Consider the following 19,045-nt stretch of genomic DNA (forward strand, 5'->3'; position numbering starts at 1 on the left):
GTTAATTCCATGATTTTTATTCTTTACTTCAGTAATGTGAACCCGTTGACTGACTTAAGGAAATGACTCGGGAATGCTGAAAATCCACACATTTGATCTACAGTGGCATATCTCCAGACCATTTTCTGTTTTTGGCTGATTGTACTGGGTACTGGTTAATGACTTGAAACACCACTTTTAACTGTTTTTGGCTGATTGTACTGGGGACTGATAAATGACTTGAAACACCACTTTTAACTGTTTTGGACTGATTGTACTGGGTACTGATGAATGACTTGAAACACCACTTTTAACTGTTTTTTCCCTGGCAGTCAAGGGGTTAACACGGCTAACTGTTTTGAATTTTGTCGGCAGAATATACCGGGCGTTATGTAAAAAGTTGGTGTGTTATACAAGGCAGCCAGCAGTATAATCTCTGTAGGTCTAGCTAGGTATTCAGCATCTATCACAGCGGTGAAATGGTACATCCATCAGATTTGACAGGTTTCTTTCAGTTCTATGTAGATGCCTTTCTGTGATGTAAGAAAGCATAGCCAATGAATTCTAGAAAGAAAAAAAAAGTCAGATATTCTGAAACAAGAATTTATGCCATCATTATGAGGAGGAAGGTCATGTACATATAAATCATGTACATGAAACTGAATCATATGGAAAGGCACCTAATTTGATTTGATTACCCATGCGGCAAAACACATCGCTCTCTTGTAAGCGTAGCCTGATAATTAGAGAATAGATCAGATGTATTGAAACTAGAAATCGTGCCATCAAAATGATTATGATGAAAATTTCACAGTCTGGACAATGTGAAATCATGTAGCCTGCATGAAAAACTGAATCATATTTGGGAGTGCCTCGTCTGATTTCCTTTTTGGCTCTGAAACCATTAAGATGACCCAAATATAGACCATCTTTCTGTGATAAGTTACCCGGTGATTGCATCAAGATGCGATCACAATTTAGATTATCATTTTAAGATTATTATTTTCATCGTCGTACTATTATTATTTCTTGACTGTGGCAACACTGACCAGACAACCTTCACACGAGGAGCAAAGCTGCCAGACTTGCCCTCGTTGCTCGCCATCAATGATCGACACGTCATATCGATTTTGAGACAACACCGCCCGACCTCGTTTCTTTGTTGTCCCTCTCAGTCTTGACGTAGACAGTGTAAGACGTACGTGCTAAAAGATGACGTCTAATTGTGGTGCGTCAGAGCAAGAATATAGAGAGATAGTCAGACATAGATACAGAGCATGACAGTACACAAAGACACACACACAAAAACGTAGCAGGAATGGAGAAAGACATGTAGAGCTGAAGAGAGAGAGAGAAGCACTTCCCCATACACCCATGCACATCAAGTTCATAAATATGCACATGCACAAGTGAACGCGTACGGCGCGCACACACACACAAGCACGCACACACACACACACACACACACACACACACACACATGCACGTACGCCCCACTCCCAGCCCTATTACCCCTCCCCCCCCCCCCCACCCTCCACACACACACAGAGTGACTGAGACAGAGACAGACAGAGAGATAGAAAGATAGTAGGGTAACAGAGACAGAAAGAGACAGGGGAACACAGAGAAAGAGAGAATGAGAATATGGGTTTTGCGAACTGAACAGAGCCGACTGTTCACACGCGTGCTGATTCAGCCAAGCGTTCTGATTCAGTATGTAAACGATGTCTGACGGAGCCACAGTTCCAGTCACAACGCTCACGGAACGAGGGTGACACTCGCCTATGTACCAGTCAAGGGGGGGGGGGGGGCGGGGGGGGGGAAGAAAAAAAAAAAAAAAGCTCCACTGATTGCTCGGGCAGAAGAGGAATTACTCTGGATTCAATGTTCTTCCGTGTCACACCTCAGGCCAGAGTTGTCGAACCTTCAGCCAGGGTCAACAGGAGGAATAGAAAACGAGTGATTTGCCCTGACTTCTCTCCCTCTTCCCCTCCACCCATTCCCTTTTCACTTTTGTACGTAAAACGTTCCCACATCTCATCAGTCCTGGGTTTTTTTTGTTTTGTTTTGTTTTGTTTTTTGTTGTTGTTTTTTTATGTCCAGCGGGTTCAACAGTTTTCTTTTCGTTCAAGAAGCATGTGGACAGTTGATTTGAACAAAATTTTATTCAGTAAATATGTCACACATGTACAGATAGACAGCGGAGCAACAACAAGCTAACAGCTTATATCGTGCTCAGGAATGTGATTAAGTACATTTGTTTCGTTTGACGGCTGGTGGACGCTACACAATTGCAATTATGTTGAAATACACATTTTCCAACTGCATATAAACGACAGTCATTGCAGACATACATTGTTTCCCCCCTTCTGCCGAATAGACATATATTTTATCTCCAGTCCTTTGTGTGGAGGTGTGGATTTGTATTTTCACGCCTGTGTGTATCACTGACATGAGTATTGTATGCACGACGCTAATGGTGACTTCACAATCAGACCTAGCAAAACCTAAAGAACGATCAAAATGTCTATATTGAAGCTGACATGTGGTCAGTTTGGGTTTGTGGTATTGATCGTGGTATATTTCTGTCTGAGGGTGACCCAAGACCCGAAAATGAATCTAGTGGTGCTTTTCATTTCTCCCGTTCAGACATAAAGCATAATTTGATATCTTCTGAAGAAGAAACCCTTTAGTGAACAATCGAAGAAATTTGGTTTATATAATTCCGATGTCTCCTAAGACAGTCTTTTTCGCAATTGTTTGAGAAACATTTCAGCGTCCTGTGATTTAGCATTGTTGTCTCTCTTTTTTTTTCCACAGAGGTATTGAATGGATAAAAAAAAAAATGACCACAGGAACGAAAAAAAAACAAAGTCCCTGGTAACATCACCACTTCTTGACTCGGTATTTTCACAGGTTGAAAAACGGCAGGAAAATGTGATTTACGTTCTAATTTCACTGCAGACGGCCACAGTTGTGGTGTGGGTTTGTTGTGTGTGTGTGTGTGTGTGTGTGTGTGTGTGTGTGTGTGTGTTGTTGTTGTTGTTGTTGTTGTTGTTGGTGCTGCTGCTGCTGCTGCTGCTGCTGCTGCTGCTGTTGTTGTTGTTGTTGTTATAGTTACTAATCACATAACATGAATAAATTACCACAATACATAGATAACAACAAGAAAATTCCCAAATCCTTTAATTTCACACTCCTTGACCTGATATTTTCTCAGGTTCCAAAACCACAACGAAAGGTGCCTTTCGTCTCAGGTCGCTGAAGACGCTCACAGTTATGACATTCGGGGACGTCTGGGTCATCCTAGCTGTCGTTCTGTCGTCTGATCTTCCCCTCCTCCCTAACCCTCAGCTATCAGCTCGGAGTCTAAGCGTCCGCCAGCTGCTTTGTCTGATCTGATACATGTGAGAGATGGCGATGGGCGGGGGAGTGGGGAGGGGAGGAGGAGGAAAGAGGGGAGGGAGATGAGAGACAGAGAGGGCGGAGAATTGGAAGGGGAAGAAGGACAGAAGAGAAACGGATGGAACCAAAGAAGGTAGAGCGAAATGGGTTTGGGGAGGGGGAGACAAAAAAGTGGGGGTGGGAAGGAAAAGAGAGGGGACCAAGGGTTGTGGTGTGAGGGAGGGAGGGAATGAGAGAAAGGGACAGAGAGAGACAGTAGTGAAGAAGAAGAAGAAGAATTGATTGATTGATTGATTGATTGATTGATTGATTGATTGATTGATCGATCAATCAAGCAGCAGGCCACATTACTGCACAGTAGTGCGACCATTCATCGTCAACGATGGGCGAAAGATATTGAATATCATTAATTATCTCAAAAGAAAAAGAGAAAGTAGAAAGCAGAGAAACAGAAAATGAAAAGTGTCCAATGCATTTACTTCTTTTGAAATAAAGTAAAATGAAATGCAGAATCTCGCCATATTTGAAGAAGAACAACAACAACGAGAACAAGAACAAGAAGACCAAGCAATGATAAAACCCAGACAAAGGTACAAAGTCGTCAAAATTTCCTTGAACGCACGCCACAAGACATATGGGGAAATGGCTGCGTCAAACGATAGGTAATGACGGAAAGGCATGAGCAAAATTAATGTGTGTGTGTGTTAGTGTGTGTGTGTTAGTGTGTTAGTGTGTGTGTGTGTGTGTGTGTGTGTGTGTGTGTGTGTGTGTGTGTGTGTGTGTGTGTGTGTGTGTGTGCTCCTGAAAGATCAATATGATACTGAACTGAAAAATGACATGTAGCAAAGAACGGAAGGCCATAGAAAACAATGAAAATGAAATTTTAAAAGTGGGGGTGGGTGGGGGGGGAGGGTGGGGGGGGGATTGAGAATGGAGACCCCACTAGAAGGAAAAATAGGGAAAGTAGGAGAGTGGAGCCCTCAACCCTACCCCACCCCTACCCCCACCCCCACTCCCCCCAAAAAGGAAGAAGTATATTTCATACAAAAGGAGAAGGGATAACAACGAACTCAAGACAAATGTACCAAGTTTGTTTGTTTGTTTGTTTGTTTGTTTGGTTTTTTTGGGTTTTTTTTGCTGTTTTTAACTATTTCATTTTTCTGTTAAAACGATACATAAAAATGTGTGTGTGTGTGTGTGTGTGTGTGTGTCTGTGTGTGTGTATTTTTTTCTGAAACAACGGGTGGTGATCTGTCCAACAATGTTGACCGAATCTTTGTAAGCATGGCACTACTACTTGATCCTTTATTTCTTCCTTCTTCCCCAAATTCAGTTCTTTGATGTTGATGACGATCATGCAGGATCAAAGACGGCAATCATGATATTTTGATTGGGGTTTTGTGGATGAACAATTCCTATTTAATTAATCGTGCAGTAGGCGGCGGAGATGTTTTAAAGTGTGAGTGTGTGTGTGTGTGTGTGTGTGTGTGTGTGTGTGTGTGTGTGTAGTGTGTGTGGGTGTGTAGTGTGTGTGTGTGTGTGTGTGTGTGTGTGTGTGTGTGTGTGTGTGTGTGTGTGTGTGTGTGTGTGTGTGTGTGCGTGTGCGAGTATGTTCGTGCGTCTGTATGTATGTGTCCATGTCTGTGTCTGTATGTATGTGTGCGCACATGAGTGCCTACATATGTGTGTATCTGTTCCTCTGCGTGTGTGTGCGCGCAGGTGCGCGCCCTTGTGCCTGCATACCTTCGTGTAAACGCGTAATCAAACAAAAGAAGAAGAAGAAAAGGAATAACAAAAGATCATGAATCATACCGGCCAAATGATGCAACTGGCCACGGTGATGTTGTTGTGAATCGATGACATAATTCCCTTCCTCGCTGCTGTCGGAACTGTTGCCATGGTGATCACAAAATGTACCTTCGTCGACGGAAGATAATTAGCACGTAATCTATCAATAATCTACATCAGGGAAGATTCATATGTTGCTAAAAATGGACCCGAGTTGATGTATGACAGAGTGTCCGAGAGAGAGAGAGAGAGGGGAGGGGAGGGGGTGGGAGAGGGGGGGGGGGGGGCGAGGGGGAAGGGAGGGAGAGAGAGAAGGGTGAAACTGGACACTTCTGTTGCCGGGATCAAGAGATCATGAGCTGAATACCAAAAAAAATGCAAAGGAAAGAAAAGATAGGATTGCTGCAGTTAGCTCAGTGGTTGTTCGCTTGTGCTCACATGCGTTCGTGCGTGCGTGCGTGCTTTTGTGCCGGTGTGTGTGTGTGTGTGTGTGTGTGTGTGTGTGTGTGCGTGTGTGTGCTCATGCATGGACGGCGTGTGTTTGCGCTCGTGCGTGGGCATGTGTGTGTCTGTTTCTGTGTCTGGAACAAAGAAAGAGAGTGGAGACAAAGAAAGAGAGAGGGGGGGAACGATCGGTGGAGATTGAGAAAAAGGGGCGCAGACAGAGATATTGGATTTTTTTTCTTTGAGAGACAGAGATTGGAGAGACTGAGAGACAGATAAGGGGAATGGGTTGTGGGGGCAGGGGGGAGAGACACATAGAGTTATGAGGTGAAGACACTGTTCTAATTTGCTGGTGGAGCTGACTGGCCAAGGGAGACAAGAATGTAATTCTGAAAATCCTCATCAAGTTGGGTAAGCTCCCTTTACTACGATTTCTTTTTTTCTTTTTTCTTTTTTTTTTTATTTTCTTTTTTTTAACCTGAAAATACCAGTGATATAACTTTTAAAACGCAAGATGCTTTGGGTGTGTGTGTGTGTGTGTGTGTGTGTGTGTGTGTGTGTGTGTGGTGCACTCCGACTATGATGTATCATTCAGTGCCGGCGACTCTTGTCAGTGTCAGTATGTCACTGAGCCTGTGCACGCCGGTGTGCATTTGTGTGTTCAGCCGGTTCATGTGTGTATTACGGATACTGGCATATGTGTGTGTGTGTGTGTGTGTGTGTGTGTGTGTGTGTGTGTGTGTGTGTGTGTGTGTGTGTGTGTGTGTGTGTGTGCCGGTCTGTGTGTGTGTGTGTGTGTGTGTGCCGTGTGTGTGTGTGTGTGTCAGTGTGTCCAGTGCCTCAGTGTGTGCCGGCGCGGGTGTCAGGTGTGTGTGTGTGCCGCCGGCGGGTGTGTGTGTCACTGAGTCAGTGCCGTGCACTTCAGTTGTGTGTGTCGGTGTGTGTCAGTGTGCCACTCAGTGATAGCGCGCGCGCGCGCGGCCGCGCGCGCGTGTGTGTGACGTGTGTGTGTGTGTGTGTGTGTCAGTGTGTGTGTGTGTGTGTGTGTGTGTTTGTGTGTGTGTGGACGGTGTCCGGGCACTCCGTAGTATGTCACCGGCCGCGCCGTGTGTCTGTCAACTGAGCCCGGTGTGCGTGTGTCTCAGTGCGTGCGCCAGTGTGTGTGTCAGTGTCACTCAGTGCCTGTGTGTGTGTCAGTGTTTGTGTGTGTGCGCGCGCGCGTACATCGGTATAGTGTGCGCACGCACGGCCGGCGCTGCTGATCCATTCTCGCATGATGACACAGTTGCACTTACACGCCTCTCAAAAGTGTGTACATGTGTTCATGGGCGAAAAGCATACAGGACGAAATGTTCGTTACCACATTTGAACCAGCGTTTCATAATGAAAACACAATAATATAATACAGAATAGATAAACAATGCTGTAGTAATACAGTTTGGGAATGGCGTGCACTATTTGTTGGTTTTGTTTTTTAACCTGTAGCCAAAGTGATAAAAATTTACTGCGGTCCTGCGAAGTGAAGGTCGCCGCGTCCGAAACTTGCCACAAGTGTGCTGTGTAGGCCTGTCACAAGTCGGCTGAACGTGAGTATTCTGTGTTTAATTTACTGTTGTCAGCTTCAGTTGCAGTTATGTTTTATACACCCCTCTCCTTCCATTACGTTAGTATGTTTATCAGATATCTTTAAGAATAATTTGCTAGTGACTGAATGCTACAAACTGGCATCGGGCGCAACTCCCTCAGCCTCTGGTTTCAGTCTTCTTCCATAGTGACCATCAGTAATCGCTATGACCATTATCGTCATTGACCATTAATGGCATTATTGTGCGTCTTTGTGCTTCACGGAACGATGACATGGGTTACAGTATGGTATGTTTAACATGCGTATTTCGTCTGCATGCATACGAAGGTGATCAGAGCCCTGCACATTGACCTGGGAGGTCAGACACCGAAATCGAACACAGGACCCTCAGTCTTCATAGTGAAAATAAAATAATCACCTAGCTTTTGCGCCTACTGGTTTACTTCAATGACTGTATGCTGTACTTTCAAACCAGAGACTTAGATTTTTTTTTTGATTTTTTTTTTTTTTTTGATTTTTTTTTTGATTTTTTTTTTTTTATAATGACTGTGATCTTGTTGGGAATGCAGCCATCTACAAATATTATAAGAATATAACCTTTCCCCATCACAAAGATGCATAATATGCACATGTATCTTTAATAAACTCAATTCACAGCACATAGTGCACATGTATATATATGCGCGCACACAGACACACATACACACACACACACACACACACACTTTGAATAGTTGAAAGATGATGTTTCTGCTGCACTATTTTCAGATAATGTATATATTCAGGTCCAGTATTTTCATACTGTAGGCTTTCTTACTGAGTAGTGTTGACAGGGTGTGAATATGCACATGTATGAAAGTTAGGTTAATCTTCAGTTCAGCATTATTGATTGATTGATTGATGTGGATACTTACATAGCGCCTATCCTTGGTCAGAGACCAAGCTCTAAGCGCTTTACAAACACGGAGTCATTTGCACCACAGGCTGCCTACCTGGGTAGAGCCGACTGACGGCTGCCACTGGGCGCTCATCATTCGTTTCTTGTGTCATTCAATCAGATTTCAGGCGCGCACACACACATTCAGACAGACATGTAACATTTTATGTGTATGACCGTTTTTGTTTATTTGCCCCGCCATGTAGGCAGCCATACTCCGTTTTCGGGGTTGTGCATGCTGGGTATATTCTTGTTTCCATAACCCAACGAACGCTGACATGGATTACAGGATCTTTAACGTGTGTATTTGATCTTCTGCGTGCGCATACACACGAAGGGGGTTCAGGCACTGGCAGGTCTGCACACATGTTGACCTGGGAGATCGGAAAAATCTCCACCCTTTACCCACCAGGCGCCGTCACCGAGATTCGAACTCGGGACCCTCAGACTGAAAGTCCAACGCTTTAACCATTCGGCTATTGCTCCCGTCAATTAATAGGAGATGTCAGTGGCCATCTTGGATCTTTCACATGCACATCTAACTTTCATCCCAAATGCAGGCAATGCCAAAGGCAATTGACATAAACAAAAGCAGCAAATGTGTGACCACAACACTTTGTTTCTTCAGTCCCTGCGTTTATGAACCCCAGAAGTGTTGAAATTGTTCTAACATAAAAGAAAAAGATGGTGGAGGGTTCATTTAATAAACCTGTCACCAGGTAACTTGATAAGATATTTGTTATATGTTTTGTGATCAGAACATGAAAAATAATTTCTGCTTTGCGTTTGATCATACTGTACTGCTTTCATTGTCTCATCTGTCGACAGGATACGACTTGTAGAAGAAAAAAAATGCTTGAGCTTTTTGTGCTCAAGTATCAAAATCTTGAATGTTTCGTTTCAGTTTGAACATTATTCATTATCTTGATGTTGTTTTGTTGACTGCAACAGGTGCATGATGAGCACACCTTCCTCCTGCCAAGACAGGACTGAGTGAAACTTAAAGATTGTGGATATATATATATATGTGTGAATTTATTATGAGTGTTTCACCCCAAAACAGGCAACAAAACGTCATTGCATCTTCCACATCTGGATAATATCTGTTCACTCATGATTTTTTACCATTTTACAAAGATGATTCTGTGAAGGTGCATCACACAAGCACCCAGGAGTTCCGTGCCGAATGTTGTGAATTTCACATTTTGCTGTCCTCCGTTTCTTCAGGTGATAGCCTGGATTGCTACAACCAAACACTGTACAATGAAGTGCCAGCATGTGCACAATAAGAAAAATAAAATATGAAGCAAAAAAGTCAACAACAAAAAAGAAGCCTGCTGTTTGCACATTCTGCCTCTCTTGATGGCCTTCGTTGCTTGCAAATTCGGAGAGCTAATCAATTTCGAGAGTCCAGATCATATTACACACCTCTATAAATCATGTAGGCACAGAACTCTCCAGGGGTCTATTTGGTCGATACATCACATGTACTGTACTGCATGTATTAAAGTGTAAAATCATGGTACCACTTCTCATCCTAATTTGTGAGTAATTGCCACATCCACAGCCACCATACTTCTCTGCACTGCAGAGTCACATTGGTGGTGTTTTGTGATGCATGTTCATTGTTCTGACTGAAGAAAGTAAGAGGACATCACCTACTACTGTGTACTAGCCACCCACTCATAATAATCATCACTTTTTTTTTTCTTTTTTTTTTTATAGCGGTGATAAGAATGCTGCTGCTATAAAGGACTGTTAAGGTCTGGGACTGTGTGACTTAATTATATTGTGACATCAACGCCTGACAGATACAGACATCTGCAGTGTTTGTCAGGACATTATGCTACTCCAAAAGATGCATCCATGGATGACCCTTGACTGCAGTTCCAGTTTTCCCATTTGAGCCTAAAGCACATTCAATTCTCTGGGTAGAACTAGTAGTTGGGTCGAAAATGCGGAAAAATAAGCTTAAACCTGCTTCTTTATGATTATCAGCCTACAAGTGCAATGCTAACCACTTGGCCACAGTAACTAGTTGGTTTTACATATTTTTAATGAATCGTCAAAGATGGTGAGAGCATTGAACTTTGAAGTTAAGAATATACGCAAATCTTATTTCTAATTCTATCCCAAGAAACTTTATATAATTTAGTCCCACGGCCAGTCAGTGCAAACCTTGTATCCTGTTTTCATTGTTTCAGAAACCTCACAATGGCTGGAGACTTTGTACCTGAATCTGAACTGAAGCTGACTGGCATTCAGAAGTACTACAACTCCTTCACCAAACGTGGCAGATTCAACGTGAGTTTGATAGAGAGATCTTACATGTTTATTATATTGATATAATCACTTCCTACACATCCATTGATACACGGATTTATTTCATTGTTCTTTATTACAATATTAGTATGACTATTTTGCAGCATACTCTGTTGAACATGTTTAAACTACTGGATATATGTATCATGACTGCTTATGTGTGTTTGTATACAGCAGCTCAACAACCACCTTTGTTTCACCAATCTCATCCACCCATTTCAGTCTGCCTATTGCGCTGACCACAGCACCGAAACCACTCTTCTCCACATTCTGAACAATTTACTGATTGCGTCCGACTCGGGAAAAATTTCCCTTCTCACTCTTCTCGACTTGTCAGCCGCCTTTGATAAGATAGACCATTCAATCCTTCTTTCCTGTCTTCATTTTACATTTGGTATCAAAGGCACTGTTCTAAACTGGTTCAAATCTTACCTCACTGATCGATTCCAGTCTGTCATTGTTTATCATTTCCAATCTGAACACGTTAAGATCGAACATGGAGTCCCACAGGGATCTGATTTAGGCCCAGTGCTCTTCACACTGTACACTGCTCCTCTCGCTGAAATTATCAACTGCCATAATATCAGTCATCATTCTTATACTGATGACACTCAACTCCAGAAGAGTGATACCCAGAAAAATTGTTGTCGCTCTTGCAAGAAACATCCAACTGCTTCCTGGACATTCAAAACTGGATGACTCGAAATAAGTTACAATTGAACGCGGACAAAACTGAAGCAATGATCATAGGAACTAAACAAAACTGTCTTCCATCACAATTGACACAATCAAACTTGGCAGTACATCTATCCCTCTTTCCACATCAGTCAGGAACCTCGGTGTTGTCCTTGACAATACACTGTCCATGCAAAAATTTATCAGTCAGACATGTCAGTCCTGCTACTGTCAACTGCAGCGCATCAGTGCCGTCTGGAAATATCTGTCCACTGACGCAACATCTAGACTTGTCGTTTCTCTCATTCTCTCTAGCCTTGACTACTGTAACTCTATATTGTCTGGTCTGCCTGCTTCATCTATTCAGTCCCTTCAGCGCATACAAGACTCTGCTGCCCGACTCGTCCTCAGAAAGAAAAGATCTGAGCACATCACTCCTCTTTTGCAACATCTCCACTGGCTCCCTGTCTCACACCGAATAAAGTACAAGATCAGCACTCTATGTTATAAATGTATTCACAAAACTGCCCCTTCCTATCTCTGCGGCTGCCTTCTCCTCTACACTCCATCTCGCTCACTACGATCGACTTTGAATCCACTCTGTTTACGCATACCCAGATTCAAACACTCGACTGTTGGCCACCATTCTTTCTCTGTCTCTGGACCTTGCGATTGGAATGAACTTCCTCTTTCGCTTCGTCAAGTCTCCACTCTCAGCTCTTTCAAGTCTGGCCTTAAAACCCACCTCTTCCCAAAATAGCGCCCCCTTGCCTGCCCTTCCTGTCTTTAGTTTCTACAGTTTTAGAGTTATGCATGCGTGTGAATGACTGGTGCGAAAGCGCTTTGGTTTGTCTCTGCACAAGATTCAGCGCTATATAAATACCATTATTATTATTATATTTATGAAATATGTATCATGACTGCCTGTGTGTGTTTGTATTACATATTCTGGATATTTATGAAAGCTTTTGGTTAATATACTTCTGTAATGTCTTTGTTCATTTTGGTTAGCAAAATTTCAGTTTCATTTTCACAAGGAGGCGTCACTGCGTATAGACAAATCAAAGTATGCAACACCACATCTGCTAGAGAGATGCCTGACCAGCAGCATAACCCAACGCGCTAAGTCAGGTTTTGAGTGCATGCTTATATATTTGTGTGAAAATCACTGTCAAAGTGGATTTCTTCTACAGAATTTTACCAGAGGTCAACACTTTTCATTGCCATGGGTTCTTTTTAAGTGCGCAAAGTGCGTGCTGCACACTGGACCTCAATTTGTAGACTCTTCCGAATGACTAAACACTCAGTGATTTTCCAGTCCAATTTGGGAAAAAGGGTGAGAGTAGGATTCAAAACCACACCCTCATGGACAATATATTGGCAGCTGACTGTCTTTACCATTCTGCCACCTTCCTCCTTTAGCAAAATTTCAGCTTAAGGAAATATTAACATCTACTTGCCACTGCATACTGCATGTAACTGATGAAGACAAATAATAATGATTAATTATAAAATCATGCAATGTACTCCAAATTATCTAACTATTGGGCAATAACAAACTGATTAGTGAGAGACAGTTTGTGTCTGTGTGTGTGTGTGTGTTAACAGTATCAGTCAAGCCTTATTGAGTGGAAAATATTGCATTGGGCAGTTAGTAAAGCTTTGGTTTTTTTTATAAATAGCTAGTATCAATCATGAATGTGTTACGCAGAGCACGAGATTGCTTATGTGTAGAAGGGTGCAGCTAAAAATAACAATACAGTGTCCCGACCCTGAGAGGTTTGTTGTTTTTTCTCACATCCCTGACTTGATGTGTAGCAGTCATTGCCTTTTCAACACCTCTTATGGAAAATTTATAAAAAGTTCCACAAGATCATATCATAATCTCAATAGATGCTGTTTTTTTTTTTTAATTAGTGAGTTCCATGTTCTGTTGCAATGTTTTAGTGGGTGGTGACAACCTACGGCACACTATTCATGGCCTACCTGCTGTTCGGACGTGGTGGCAAGAAGAAGGATGCAGCAGCCAAAAAGTAGTCCTGCCTAGAACAGTTAGCAGGAGTAACCATGATGACTCTGGTTACCATCTGTGACCATCCCAGATTGCAGCCCTGTGACCGATTACAAGAATTTCAGATGTAGTCTGTATGTGTGGAAAGGGTTTTTTTATGAGGCTTTGCAATCATGTAAAACTTTGAGAGATTGGATGTGAATAATGCAAATGATTGAGGTCCATTTTCAGAAGTGTGGAACACAGGATTTTGATTTTAAAAAATGTATTGAGGTCCTTTTTTTTTAGGAGTATGTAACACAGGACTTTGATTAAAAATAGCTTCTTTTTTTCAATCTACAATGATTTTCTTCGTTTGTGTGTGTGTGTCAGATGGTCTTTTCATATTGGGTTATGTGTGATAAAATGTTTGTAATGTATCCTTGCGTTGTTCTGATAATGATTTCTTGTAATTGCTAAAATGTCCTGATACTTTGATTTTCTTAAGTTTGGTGTAACAGGTACATGCAATTATGTCCATATCTGTACGTCATCTTACAACAAAAAGACACGTCAGTAGCAAAGATCATTTTTTAAGTTCAGTGCTGTGGTGCACCTTTACAAGAAAAGAAAGAACCAAAGTTGTGGGGTTTTTCGGGGGTTTTTTGTTGGCAGCCATCAAAGCACACTAAGCAGGCATGAAATCTTGAGAGTGCAAGGTCCGTGTGCAAGACCTTTGTTTTATTGACATTTTTTTTTTTTAAATGCCAGACAGTGTGCATTAAGATAGTGGGTTGATCTTATGGAATGATGATTACCAATACCATACTCTGATACTGGCTGTCCAAAGGATAAAAAGGATAACAATAATTCACAATACTTGACACGCAAGGTATCTCAGCATAGATCTACAGTCCATGGATGAAATAAGTGTTTTTTACAAACATGTCAGTTGATCAGTACAAAAAGGCTGATTGAAAAGATCGTTTACCTAAATCCAGTGCTGGTAGCTGTAGTGTTGTGTGCTCATTCAGATTAGCAGTGGACCACAGATTTTTTTTCTTTATAGAAGGCTGTATATTGTCTGCTTGCATGCAGGCCATAAAGGCAAAGTGGGTTTATTGGTAAATTTTAACTAACTGGTATCTGGGTCTTTACAAAATGTATAAATGGTACTTATAAGTCCTAAAGAAGGTTGTGAGGCAGAGACTTGAATCCTTGGGAACTTTAAATGCATATCTACAGAAATTAGAATGAACAAGACAGAAAAATCAGATGTTCACCCTTGATCCATGAAAGCACCATGGGCAGTAATCCAAACCCTTGAAACTTACGGTCTTCATATTGTCATACTCAAGAGTCCTGTGCCCCAATCAATTATCAAACAATACAATAGCCACAGTAACTAGTTCTCAGCCAGGAATGTGTCCCTTTCAATCTCTCACACACACCGCATTTATTCATTCAGAATAAGTCACTGTCACACACCATACTGACGGATACAGTTTTATTTCTGGTTGAAAACTTGTGTTTGACAAACTGTTTTTACATGTACAGATTATGTTTGTTCTGTTTCTGCTCACACATTCAATATATAACAAAACAGAAACTGACTGATACTGATAATCACAGTCACGTGAACAAGCACACACCAACTGTACAATCAGACAACTGTGATGAGTCAAAGTTCTCTGAATGATCCACCAAGACCTGAAACAGACAGAGCTCACAGGACTGACACTAATGAGATGGAAGCTAGATTTTAAACTGTGCTTGACAATTATCAAAACAGCCATCACCTACAGTGACAAGGATGATGCACTATTTCAGTACACACATGACAGAACTAAGCTGGAAGGAGGAGGACTAAGAAAGTAAAATGATAACCAGTTTTAGGACCAGTGTTGACGTTTGTTTTGTTAAAAATGGTTTGGAACTGTGGGTGTCCCAAACAAAACCCACTGCCAGTTTTACTATGAAAATCAAATTCAGTATTTGAAAGTCTAAATCTTCAGCATGTATCTTGTGTTCTTCAATGTCTTCTGAAGCTTGTTACTCTTTTACTGAAGGATCCACAGACTTAAAATTCCAGGAAATATGATGCTCTGCTTGGAGAATGAATGGAGCAGTTTGAGAATGCTTAAATTCTCATTTGAACAATGTAGCTTAGATTATCCCAGTTCTTCCTTCAATGGTCAATAAAGACACATTCTCTCCCCACAGACAACAGAAAGAGGCACTGCCTAAGAGACTCGAGTGTCTTCAAACAAACATTGCTGAGGAAAGTGTGCTTTATGACCTCTGCATAGAACAGGTCTTTTTCAACCATGTTGAAGCATATAAAATATGCAGATCATGCATATAACAAACGTAAACATTTTCATGATTCCTGTATGGTGATCTGTTTTTATCAAACCAAACAGAATTTGAAATGATGAACCCAAGAAATGTGTTCACAACTTTGCTTCTAATTTTATTGTTTAAATTAAATGAATGTACAATTCACAGAGGAGCTACAGCATCTAATACAGAGCAACCAAATAAACGTATAACCCTAAAGGAATAAACAGGAGCAAGTGCCTATGCTTCAAACTAAGTTGTGCTTGAAAAATGACCCAAGTCAGAAAATAATATTCATGAATGGAGAGAACAGACAAATTTGATTTTGGCTAGTGAAAAGTGGGAATGTTCATGTGGTTCATCCAATGATTGTCAACTGCATCTGGAGCCCACACAGAAACTGCTATAAAAAAAAAAAAACAGTTTTAATTGTTTCTGAAAAAAAAAAGTCATCTTGAATATTTGTCTTGATCAAGCCAACTTTTATATATAGTAGGCCTCCTTCGGTCATGGCTGACCATGGATAGAGTATATCCGACCTGATGTCTAATTGGGCTGTCTGCTTGGATATATATATATGAGTGTGTGTGTGTGTGTATAATCACATACCTTGCATCTTCAAATGAAATGCAGTGAAGTTAAACAATTAACAATAAAGTTAATCTTTGCTCTTCTCCTGAGACATGCGTTCAGCACAGCGCAAGAAGGGATCTACCTGCAGACCAGATCAGATGGCAGGCCCGCCTCAGAGCAAGGACAAAAGTCTGCGAAGCCCTCATCAGAGACATGCTCTTTGTTGACGATGCCGCAGTTGTGACCCACACCCAGCGGGACTTGCAGTCACTAATGGACCGCTTCTCCCAGGCCTGCAAAGATTTCGGTCTGACCATCAGTCTCAAGAAGACAAATGTCCTAGGCCAAGACATGCCATCTCCACCAGCCATCACCATTGATGACTACGAGCTTGAAGCCATCCATCTATTCACTTACCTTGGGTCCACCATCACCGACAACCTCTCCCTTGACATTGAGATCAATAAGAGGATCGGGAAGGCAGCCACAACACTAGCCCGCCTCACACAAAGAGTGGACAAATCCTAAGCTGACCACGAAGACAAGGATGGCTGTATACAACGCCTGTGTCCTCAGCACCTTGCTATATGGCAGTGAGGCGTGGACCACACATGCTCGTCAGGAGAAAAGGCTCAATACCTTCCACCTGAGAACCCTACGGCGCATACTCGGCATCTCCTGGCAAGACAAGGTGACAAACACCGAAGTCCTGACTCACACTGGCCTCCCAACCATGTACACCACGCTGAGGCAGCGTCGGCTGCGCTGGCTGGGCCACGTTCGCCGCATGGAAGATGGTCGCATCCCACAAGACATATAAAGGAGAGCTTGCCACAGGGCAGAGAAGTATCGGCCGCCCACAGCTGAAATACAAAGACGTTTGCAAATGTGACATGAAGGCACTTGAGATCAACACTGAGTCCTAGGAGGACCTTGCAGATGACCGCAACAGATGGAGAAGCACTCTCGAGAATCAGCTACGGATTGGTCAGGACAAACTGTCAGCTGGTGCAGCAGAAAAGCGAGCTCGTAGAAAAGGGACAACAGCCGACAGACCAGCATCAGCTTACACATGTGATCGCTGCGACAGAGACTGTCTCTCTCGCATCGGTCTCTACAGTCACAGACGATGCTGCTTGGTCCAAGCAGACAGCCCAATTAGACATTAGGTCAGATATACTCTATCCATGGTCAGCCATGACCGAAGGAGGCCTACCTACTACAAGAAAATATCAAACTATCTCAAATGTCTGAAGAATAAATATGTGCATAAAGTGGTCAGAAACACAAATACCTCAAAATAAAAAAGATATGATAGAGAAGTCAAGCTTGAAATCATTTGTCATATCAGATTTGAGCAAACAAAAAGTACCTGATTTGGTCCATCACGGAAGCCGGATTTCATCTCTACTGTACTTGTGGACTGGTCTGATATGGGTACTCATTCCTTCAAAGTTCTACATGTTAATTTTACTCATGTAGGCAGACAAGCTTTGTTTTTTTTTTTAAATTATTCAACATTATGACTTTTTTCAAATAACTAAATGAACTTACAGTAAATAGTGGGGAAACTTACAAACTTCCCAGAAACAAGAACTTTCTAGACGTCCACAAAATGTATAAATGAAAGGTACGATTTTTTTTTTTTTTTTTTAATTATATATATCTAAAAAGAGGTTTTTTTTTAAAGCAACATCATTGCAAACTGTCAGGTGATTTTTTTTTTTGTTTGTTCGTTTCCAGAAGAAACCAACCCAGCTAAGGATTTATGGGAGATACCATTCAGGTTACAGACTCATGAAGTGATTTTCTTTTAAGTCATGGAAAAGTTACTATTTCATTATATTTGATTGTTGTTTATTTTTAATATTCTACCAATTAAAATGATGATAATGGAATCAGACAAAGCAATGTTACTTCTCCGTTTTCATATTCCTATGTTCTTATTCAGTAAACTCTCACTTGAAACAACGTACTATGCTAGGTATAGGCATATACGAACCATAAACTTAAGATAGTTGTGAAGCTTAGTGAAAAGCCTCTGCATACTACCTGGCTATTTTGCTGCAAAATGAAGCACAAACATCTGTAGACGATGTATCAAGGGATTACATTTCTGTCTCTGTCCACTAATCTAAAAGTGCAATCACTCAGTGATATTAGCACTGTTTTCAGAATGCACTGTGGGGAGGATATGCTGAAGAAAAATGATGACATTGATAAAATGATATGTGAAATTTAAACAGTGCAGCACACACAGCTGTTGGCCAAGCACTGAAAGCCCAGTTTTCCCTGATATGAATACAACTTCAGTTTATTTCTATTTTCTTCCAACCAGATATTTGTGAACTTGGTACAGCATTTTATCTTTATTCATAATCTTGTAGTTCTGACAACAATACTAAGATATATATATATATACTGGTTCCATGCTATTTCACAATGCATTTTTTTTTTTTTAATTGTTCTCAAGATTTAGCCAATGTTGGTAAAATGGCAATATGCAGTTTTTTTTCAGAAGTTATAGCTGAAAGTTTTTTGGATTCTTCCATTGTTAGAGAGACAGAGGTGGGATACGAAGAGACAATTTCTTTTTCAGCAGAAGAATCAATGCCATGGGTGGGAGTATTTCCATGTTCTAGGGATTTTGGTATTCGTATTTTGGTGATTTCTTTTTTTTCTCTTTCTTTTTTTTTCCCCTCATGCACTTCAGTTAAACAGCTCATGAACCCTGGCCATAAACGTTTCTAGAAAAGTATTACAGAAATCAGTCACTCCATGAAATTGGTTAGAGAGCTATCCCAATGTAAAACTTCTGAAGAACAGAACAAAATGAGACAATGCTGGATTATTCCCAGATAATGACAAAGAAGAGAATCGATCTGCTAAAAGCCTGACTCACCATGGGCCATATCAGGATTAACAAAACAACATAGAATAGCATACAACACCCAGTATTTCCACAATGTTAAAAACACTTCACCAAAACAACAGCGTTTTTTGGTGG

General features: G+C 41.4%; 1 protein-coding gene across 1 annotated transcript; it reads left to right on the top strand.

Moving 5' to 3' along the window:
* Positions 1-7,048: 7,048 nt before the first annotated feature.
* LOC143300528 (ATP synthase F(0) complex subunit k, mitochondrial-like) lies at positions 7,049-13,488 on the top strand. The gene is made up of 3 exons (XM_076614271.1): positions 7,049-7,202; positions 10,343-10,442; positions 13,083-13,488. The coding sequence occupies exons 2-3, from the start codon at positions 10,353-10,355 to the stop codon at positions 13,170-13,172; spliced, it is 180 nt and encodes a 59-aa protein (XP_076470386.1). The 5' UTR covers positions 7,049-7,202; positions 10,343-10,352; the 3' UTR covers positions 13,173-13,488.
* The last annotated feature ends 5,557 nt before the right edge of the window (positions 13,489-19,045 follow it).

The sequence above is a fragment of the Babylonia areolata genome, chromosome 2, assembly GCF_041734735.1.
Source record: "Babylonia areolata isolate BAREFJ2019XMU chromosome 2, ASM4173473v1, whole genome shotgun sequence".
NCBI lineage: Eukaryota > Metazoa > Mollusca > Gastropoda > Neogastropoda > Buccinidae > Babylonia > Babylonia areolata.

Bases quoted from the DNA above. Each gene is read 5' to 3' on its own strand.
- LOC143300528 (XM_076614271.1), top strand. From the start codon at position 10,353: ATGGCTGGAGACTTTGTACCTGAATCTGAACTGAAGCTGACTGGCATT. The intron at 10,443-13,082 runs GTGAGTTTGATA...GCAATGTTTTAG, and splicing joins CCAAACGTGGCAGATTCAAC to TGGGTGGTGACAACCTACGG.